The sequence below is a fragment of the Bubalus kerabau genome, chromosome 1 (assembly GCF_029407905.1).
Source record: "Bubalus kerabau isolate K-KA32 ecotype Philippines breed swamp buffalo chromosome 1, PCC_UOA_SB_1v2, whole genome shotgun sequence".
Classification (NCBI taxonomy): Eukaryota; Metazoa; Chordata; class Mammalia; order Artiodactyla; family Bovidae; genus Bubalus; species Bubalus kerabau.
In genome coordinates this window covers 13457927-13466949 of record NC_073624.1, presented here as the reverse complement: position 1 = coordinate 13466949, position 9023 = coordinate 13457927, and the positions used below count along the sequence as shown (strand labels likewise).

The following is a 9023-nucleotide window of genomic DNA, read 5'->3' as shown; positions in this document are numbered from 1 at the left end:
TTTGGCAAATACACAGGAATCTGGGCGCCCCAGCACCCCAAGGTCTCTGCATTTCCTCCCCCGCCCCCGGCCTCCGCCCACTGACAAGGCTTCGGCAGGTGGCCAGGAAGGCAGGCCAGGGCGGGGATGCAGGGGTCAGCAGTCTGGAGGTGCAGGCGACACAGAGCTGAAGGCCTCTTCCCTCGCACAGTGTCTGCGGGGGCCGGGGCGCTCGGCCAGCCGCTCAGGCGTCGTACTTCTTCCCAGTCCGGTGGATGTGCTGGAAGAGGGTCATGGAGAAGGCCATGCCCAGAATCTGAAAGACATGGGGCCAAAGGGCCTGAGACGGGGGCCCAGGGGGAGCCCCTCCCATCATGCAGACGCCAGGGGGCGCGAGGGTGAAGCAGAGCTAAGGCGGGCCGCACGTGGGGAGCTTGGCCCCTCGGACTGTCCAGGCTGGATGTCACCTAGCTGTGAGGCCCAGAAATCTGCTGTTTCAGAGCACGGTGGGGACAGGGGCCTGACCCTAAACGGCAGGGAGCTGAGGAGCTGGGGAGCCAGTGGGGAGGCGGCAGTAACACTGAGCGGAGTCCCAGGGCCCACGGCACGGCGACTCACGGCTGCTGCCTCGGGAGGATGTTGATGGCCATCTGTGTCCCCGCACCCCCTGGGTCCTGACGCACTGGAGGAGCAGGGGAGCAGCCTGCCCACCCCTCGGGCAGCAGCACACAGCACGGACCCGCTGGCTAGGGACACTCACTGCCTCTGTGGCTCTCACACTCAAGGTCTGCGGTGGCCCTGGAGGCCGGGGGCTGGACCCAGCCCAGCCCCAGCGCCCTGCTCCAGGCCTTGCCGCGGGCCACCCTGACCTGAGCCCCACTCGGAACCACACAGCCTTCTTCCACAGGCCTGTCTCCCCTCAGAGCCCCAAGCGGGCACAGTGGCTCATCCTCCAAGCTCGAAGGCTCTTCGACGAGCAGACTCAGTCTAAACCACAGGCCCCAGGGTTTAGGGAAGAAAAGGGACTTCGAGCAGGACGTCTGTCTCTCTGTGGACCCACCGGTCAGGGGTCGGGGCTCATCAGGGGTAGCAGTTACACACAATTGGGCGAGGAGGGAGCCCCCAATCCCCAGAAAGATGGGGGGGGGGTCTCCTGTTCCCACCACGTCAGCCTCCTCGTCCAGGAGGGAGCTGAGGGTCTCCTTGGCATCCTTCTCCGTCACCCACGCTGGGCCGTGCAGCACAACCACCCACAAAACGCAGACCAAGGAGGGCAGCAGCCCTTCCTGAGCGCCCTCCCGGCCTGACGTTCCGGGTATCAGACTCATGTGGTGCTAAGAAGTGACCCGTGATCAAGCCCACTACACAGACATGGAGGCAAAGGCACAGAAACCAAGCTGCACGCCAGGCGACGGGACGCACTCTCACAGGCGCCGGGGCAGGACGGACCCCGAGGAGGCCGCCCCTGGGCCTTGCTCACACTGATGCCACGCGGTTGGTTCACAAAGTAAAAAAGGTCCCTGTGCCTGGGGGGGACAGCCCTGTCCCAGCCAGCCCTTCCTGCAAGGCCAGCACAGGCCCAGGGCTCAGGGGGACGTGAGGAGGTTCGGGCAGGCCCTGGCGGCGGGGGGCGCAGGCCCTGCAGGGAGGGGTCTCCCTCGGGCTGTCCCCTCCACCCCGCTGGCAGGACAGCCCCCTTACCTGCGTGATTAGAAGGCACATCCCCACCGTGCCGAGCACGTGCTTATTGTCAGCAAACCACTGTTTGACCTTCTCATAGCAGCCCTGGGGAGTGAGGACCACAGCTTCAGGTGCTGGGGTGAACCGTGGACCCTCCTGTCCAGCCCCCAGCTCACTTCCCTTTGGACCCCGCCCCCACCCCGGTTCGGTCCACAAGGCCCCATTGCACAGCCCCAGAGCCCATTCCTATCCGACTCTGACTCCCCGAGACGTGGGCCCAGACGCTCACTTGCCACTGCCTTTCGGCTTCAGGCCTGTGTGCCCTCCCCCACCCCACAGTAAGCCACCTCCTTGGTGTCCTGGGCCACCCCCGCCCCCACCCAGACTGTCCACCCAGGGGCCCCCGGGGTGCCCAGCCTCACCGTTCTCCACACGAGGGTGGTGTTGTTTTGTCCGCAGCCCTGGGAGTTCTCCATGCAGCAGCGGTCGGGGACCGTGTTCTCCCCCAGCACCAAGAACCAGTCTCTGTAGTCGGTGACACCGCAGCAGTGCATCTGCGGGGAGGGGCGGGGAGGGGCGGGGCGGGGAGGGGCGGTTAGACGGTCCAGCTCGGGCCTTTCCCTGCTGCCCAGCCCCACGGGTGCTGGCACCCAGAGTCCAGCTTGCTTGTCCCTTCTCTGGGCCCCAGCTAGGCCCAGGGGACGGAATGATATCTCCTTCCTGGAGGCCGGCTGCCTGCTCTCTGAGCGGGACGCTGGGCACTGGGCACTGGGCACTGGGCAGAGCACTCAGCCCTCTGCTGGTCTGCCCCAGCTCTTGGCTTCGCGATGGCAGCCCCTCCCCAGGCTCCACATGGAGCTACACGGACATGTTTCCTCTTAGAACACGGTTTCCTGAGTCACAACCAGGGAGGCAGACCTGTTGCTAAAACACTGTCATTCGTGCCGAAGCTTCAGAACGGATGGGACGGAGGAGGTGCCCTCCTGATTGCCCATCTTGATTCCCAGCTCCCAGCCCCTCGGATGGCTGCCGGCCACATCCAGGCCCCTGCGCAGCCCACCACCCACCCCGCCACCCCGCTGCAGCTGCCGCCCAGAGCACCATGTCTGACCCAGAAAGCTGGTGGCCCAGCCCAGGCTGGGATGTGGAGTGTGAGGCCCAGGCCCCGCCTTCCACCCACACCTGTCCCCGCCCCCAGCCCTCACCTCTGCCTGGATGATGTTCCAGGCGTTCTTCAGCCCCACGTTGTTCTCTGAGTTGTACAGCAGCAGGCCCTCCTTCAAGTCCTTCTTGGCATTCTCATTCACCTGTCGGGCGAGGGCAGACTCAGGTTGGGGTGGTGGGGGGACCAGGAGGCTGCCCCTCTCCCCAGGTCGCCCAGGTCAGCCGTGAGTGCCGGCCCCGCAGACTCATGGGGGAGGCCTGCTGGGGGCCGGAGGTGACCCCTGTGAGAGCCAAGCATTTCAGGAGGGAGCAGGGACCCTCAGAGGTGGAGACAGCACAAGGCCCCCCACAGCTCCCCTGTTCCCAGGACATGCCCCCCACAGGACATGTTGCTCCCTGGCCCATGACATCCCACCCTACACGCTGGTCCTGTGGGAACACACCCTGGGAACTGCAGGGCGCAGAGCTGCTGTCCAAAGTGTGGGGCCACCCCTCGCCAGCAAGTTGCTTACCCTCTCCCACCTCTGCCTTGTCTGTAACACTGGGACATAACATCCACCTCGGAGACAGTTGTGAGAATTAAAGGAATGATTCCCATGAAGACCAAGAACAGGGCTGGCCCGCAGGCATCTCTCAGTATTATTAGTGCCTCCTTTATACAGATGCAAAGGAATCACTGCTTCTAACCCTCATAGTGACTCTCCCTCTCGGTGTGGCCTGGGAGACTCCTTCAGGACCCAAGGGGCAGATGGTTACATGGTTCTGGTTACCATGAACCAGAAGAGCCCCTGAGCTCTAAGTCTGCACGCTTGGCCAGTCATTCTTGGTGGTCCCAGAGGAAGTTCCCCAACTGGGTGGAGAACTGTCCAGCCTGGTCAGGGGTTAGTCCTTCTTAACCTCCTGAACCCCCAGTGCAGCCTGAGATCAGCTGAAGTGAGTGAGTGAAAGTGGTTTTTGCTCAGTCATGTACAACTCTTTGTGACCCCATGGACTATACAGTCCATAGAGTTCTCTAGGCCAGAATACTGGAGTGGGTACCCTTTCCTTCTCCAGGGGATGTTCCCAACCCAGGGATCGAACTCAAGTCTCCCACTCTGCAGGCCGACTCTTTACCAGCTGAGCCACAAGGGAAGCCCATGAGATCAGCTGCCTATCCCCAAAGGCCTCTGGAAAAGGAAGCACAGCTCCCTTGATGCTGAGCCCTATGCATATCCCCTGGAAAATTTCACCATGTTACCTCTGAGTTACCCTCCCTAGCGCCCAGCCCAGCCACCCAGTGAGTTCTGTATAGGGTTTCCAGCCTGAAATATGAACTTTTCCATATTTCAGCCTGGGAACTTGGGGCGCAGGGTTTCTGGCCTAAAATGTGAACTTTTCAAGTTCTTGGAGAAAAACTTCAAGTTCGTGCAGAAGTTCTTCTTGGAGAAGAACTTCAATAAGTTGGACAACTTCAAGAATTTGGGGCTTCTCAAGTTCTTGGAGAACTTGACCCTTCTCCAAGTGGTCAGCACAGCTATGCTTGAATGCTCCCAGTGATGGGGAGCTCAGTGGTGCTCCCCAGTCAGGGCTAGGGTTAGGGCATCCCTGGGTGACTAGAGGGTCTACATCCTAAGACATGCAAGTTAATCCCTGAGTCAGGAAGATCCCCTGGAGTAGCAAATGGCAACCCACTCCAGTCGTCTTGCCTGGGAAATCCTATGGACAGAGGAGCCTGACACGTTACAGTCCATGGGGTCGCAAAGTGTCAGACACGACTGAGCAACACACACACACACACACACACTTCCTAAGACAACACAAGCAGATGAGCCCCCTGCTGCCCCCACCAAAAGCTCTCCTCTCCTCAGAGATACAACTTGTCAGTGCTTTTCCTCCAGATTCCCTGACCCAACCCCAAGGGCAATGATACTCCATACACTCCCTCCCCTCCTGGAAGACTTACCTTGTCCATGTAGACAAAGAAGAGGATAATTAAGATCAGCTCCGCCAGGAGGATGATCAACAGGACGATGAAGAACTGGAATGAGAAGGTTCAGGCATGGGCACGTGGTCATGGACTGGGACGGGGCGCAAACAGGATGGCAGGGGGCAGGCTTCCCAGGTAGGGAGGGGCCACCACTCCTGAGGATCCCATGTGGGCAGGGGAGGGAGATAAAGCCTGACAGTCAATCAAGGAGTGGGAGGGGCACCTAGGCCAGGGGTATCCAATCATGAGGAAGAGGGGCGTGGTCATTCTAGAAGCTCAGGCTATACACCCAGTGAGCTCAGCGGCCCCAGTGTTCAGAGGGCTGGGGTGCTGGGGGACTGGGGGCCTAGAGGGCTGGGGGTCCAACTTACACTGAGGAGGAGGCACCTGTTCTCCTTGATGGCCCCCAGGCAGCCAAGGAAGCCCGTCACCATGACGATGGTGCCTATGGCGATGACCAGGTTGGCTGCTGACAGCGAGGGGAAGCTGGGGGAGAAGGTGGCAAAGTTGCCTTGCGACACGGACAGCCAAATGCCCACTCCAAGCAGCCCACAGCCACAGAGCTGGAGAGAAAGGAAAGCCCGTTAGCCCGAATCCAACTCCATGGGACTCAGAAGACTGCTGGTCCCGCCCCCACCATCCCCACCCCCACCCCACCCCATCCTCGGCCCCAACCTTGAGACACCGAGCAGGTACCACATGGCCCGAACTACACTGGGGGTGTGACCTGCACAAAGCCCCCAGCCTCTCCGTGTCTCAGTCTCCTCATCTGGCAAATGGGATGACACCAGCCTCATGACCCCTGTAGGTCACTTCAATGAAGACAGATTAAACAGGGCACAGGGAAAGCACGTGACAAACGCGGGAGGTCCCAGCTGCACACGCAGGGCTGCCGGAGTCCCACTGGGCGGAGGAGGGCCTGGAGCTCAGGAAGGATAGGGGCCGGGGTGGGGCCACGGTGGCCATGGAAGCAAGTGAGGGCTTTGGGAGAGAACCTCAGAACCCCGTTCCTCTGAGCCAGACTCTGCGGCGACTGTATCCCGCCGCCCTGATGGGAAGGGGCACTTGCCCACAGTCCTCAGGAGCGGGAAGAAAAATTCCACAGAGCTGGAAGTAGGAAGGCGCTCCCTGGCCTGGCTGAGGGGCTGGCCGGTACCCGCTGTGCCGGTACCCGCTGTGCAGGAGCCCACCACTCCCCACACACCCCCAGGGAGCTGGCAGCTGCACCCAGCTCTGCTGCACAGCTCCCCTGGGGCTGCACTGCCTGCGAAGATGCAGTCTCCACAGCGGCCTGTCTTCCGCTCCATAAACTGACACTCCCTCCTCCACCCCCGCGGAGCCTCAGTCCATCAGTCACCAGGTATTTCCTGAGGACCTACAGCCACAGGCTTCCCTGGTGGCTCTGGCGTAAAGAATCCACCTGCCAAAGCAGGAGACATAGGAGATGCGGGTTCTGTCCCTGGGTTGGAAAGATCCCCTTGCAGGAGGGCATGGCAACCCACTCCAGTATTCTTGGCTGAAGAAACCCATGGACAGAGGAGCCTGGTGAGCTACAGAGGCTCCTACAGAGATTGCAGAGTCAGACACGACTGAGCGATTAAACAAGAGCACAGTTGTTAGCACAGTGGTGCTGGTGTTCGGGAACTGTCTTCCCGGGGCCTCTACTGGGGCCAGATGGGAGCCAGGGAAGCACAGCTTCCCAGACTGTACGCTCGGGGAACAGGTGAAGGGCTCAGAGCCCAGGTGCCAGGTGGAGGGGCAGCCCCGCAGACATGTGGACCGGGCAGGTGGAAAATGCGATGCTGCCTGCCTCTTCAGGACCACTGTGAGAATTTAAAAGAAAGAAGCCCTGTGGAGAGGGTGACAGGGCCAGGTGCTGGCCTCTGGGTGACATTTCATGAGCCAGGTGCCAGGCTGTGACATTCAGAACCCAAGCCTCCAGGGAGCAAACACGTGGCTGTGAAGGCCGGGCAGCCACGTGCAGGCGGAGAGCGGGAAGCCAGGCAGGGCCAGAGGCTCCTGGAGGAGACACACTTCCTCTCTAATCTGTTCCACAAACTGGAATGGCGCCACCACTCAGGAAAGCCAGGCCCTGCCCTGAGCTCAGGGAGACACCCTGGGGAAGGGGGGACGCAGACATCACACAAGCAAACAGAAGACAAAAGTCCAGGTGCCGTGAAGAAAAAGAAGTCAGGATGAGAAAGAGTCAGAAAGTAACGGGGGTCGGGGCGGGGCGGGGGGCGGTCAGGGAGGCCTCTCGAAAAGTGTCATTTGAGGAGGGACCCACAAAAGGAGGGACTTTCCAGTGATAAAGAACTCATCTGCCAATGTAGGAGATGCAGGAGATGGGAGTCCGATCCCTGGGTTGGGAAGATCCCCTGGAGGAGGGCATGGCAACCCATTCCAGTATTCTTGCCCGGAGAATCCCATGGACAGACGAGCCTGGCGGGCTGCAGTCCACTGGGTCGCAAAGGGGTTGGACACGACTGAGCGACTAGGCACCAGAAGAGGAGAAGTCAACCACATGAATAATGGGGAGGGAAGTTCCAGAGGAGACAGCAGGTGAAAAGTCCTGACTGGGGGTGAGCCTGGCCAGCTGGGGGCAGGGGAGGGGGGAGCGAGGTGACAGTGGTGGGGGCCAATGGGCGGGCCCTCACAGCATCTGTTCTCGGTGAGATGGCGAGCTGGGAGCAGGTCAGGGATGTGATCTGGGATTTCAGTAGGTCACTCTGGCTGTTGTGCGGAGAACAGGCCATCGGAGGGCAAAGGGGGCAGGCGAGCAGTCAGGCCATTGCAGTGACCAGGTGACGGGGCAGGGCGCTGTGCAGGAGTGCGGAGAGATGCTCCCACTCAAGATGCAGCTGGAAGGGCTTGCTGGGCTTTGACGAATGAGCAGGATTTTGATAAATGGGGAGACAGGAAGGTGGTCCAGACGGGGCACGACAAAGGAAGTGGGGCTTTTCCCACCGTCACTAAACCAGTGTGCTTCTGCTCAGTCGTGTCCGACTCATTGAGACCCCATGGACTGCAGCCCGCCAGGCTCCTCTGCCCATAGGATTCTCCAGGCAAGAATACTGGAGTGGGTTGCCCTGCCCTCCTCCAGGGGATTTTCCCGACCCAGGGATTGAACCTGCTTTTCCTGTGTCTCCTGCACTGCAGATGGATCTTTACCCACTGAGCCACTTGGGAAGCGCCCCTAAACCAGATGCCCCACCCAGAGCTGCAGCAATGGAGTCGGGTGACCAGAGCGGCTGCTGGGTCCCCGCGCCGTGGAGAGCCACCCTGGCCCCATGTCCCTCAGCAGCCCCAGAGGGACAGGGCCAAGGCTCCGAGGGGTGGGCACACCAGGCCCAGAGCCCCCACCTTTAACGGGGTGCGTCCACTCCGCTCAGCCGGGGACTGGGTGCCACCACCCTTGCAACCACCAGGTGGCGCCCCCAGCCGGGTCAGAGCTCTGGATTGGCAGGGAGGCAGGGAGACCATCCAACTTGTCACTGACTCTCTTCAACCCGGTCACTTTCTGTGCTGCCAGCTCAATTTTTCTTTCATTAATCACCCCATGGAAATTCATGCTCTCCACGCTCAAGATTTAAGGCTCTACAAGCCAGACCCTGGAATGAATAACAGGAGACCTCGCAGCTGCCAGCTCACTACTGGTAAGGAGGTAGGCTTTGGGACCCCCAGAGCCACCAGACACTCTGTGCTGGAGACGCCCCCCCCCACCAGCCTCAGGCCTGGGAAGGTCCTCAGGGTACTAGGCCGTGCACTTGATGCAAGAAACGCCAGCATCCGAGGTAGCAAGGGATGACACTGCAGCTCCCCCCACCCCACTGATGCTGAGAGTGGGCCCCGGGGCATCCTCATGCCCCTCCTGGGGGAAGGGCCCCCATGTGGGAAAGAAACCTCAGAAGCTCAAAAGCTCTAGGCACTGGTCATCATCTCTGGCTTCAGGTGTCCAGCCTCTGACGTGCCGTGCCAGCTCCCCAGATCCTGCCTGGGAGGGGGAGCTGCTCCCCGACTCCCACCCCCGCTTCCCTTTCACTTCCTTCCCTAGATCACCTTGCCCCAGGGAAGATGTGGGTAGGGCCTGCAGCCAACAGCAGGGCAGCCCCCACCCCAAGCTGCCAGTAGCTGGGACCCAAGCCCTGCATCTTCCCCTCAAACCCACATCCCCACCCCTGCCCCCCAAAGGCCACTGCTGACGGCATTTGGGGGCATTTCCTCCCCAAAGCAA

General features: G+C 61.0%; 1 protein-coding gene across 3 annotated transcripts in view; it reads right to left on the bottom strand.

The window, feature by feature from the left end:
• Positions 1-9023, bottom strand: part of TSPAN9 (tetraspanin 9) — a 188633-nt gene continuing 179610 nt past the window's right edge. For 2 of the 3 annotated variants that reach the window (XM_055568705.1, XM_055568688.1), the window contains 6 exons: positions 5161-5352; positions 4766-4840; positions 2865-2966; positions 2082-2213; positions 1681-1764; positions 1-295 (listed from right to left, as the gene is read on the bottom strand). In XM_055568705.1, coding sequence (XP_055424680.1) covers positions 224-295; positions 1681-1764; positions 2082-2213; positions 2865-2966; positions 4766-4840; positions 5161-5352 — 657 coding nt within the window. In that variant the 3' untranslated portion in view covers positions 1-223. The remainder of the gene's footprint in view (positions 296-1680; positions 1765-2081; positions 2214-2864; positions 2967-4765; positions 4841-5160; positions 5353-9023) is intronic. The other variant, XM_055568698.1, reaches the window with a different exon arrangement.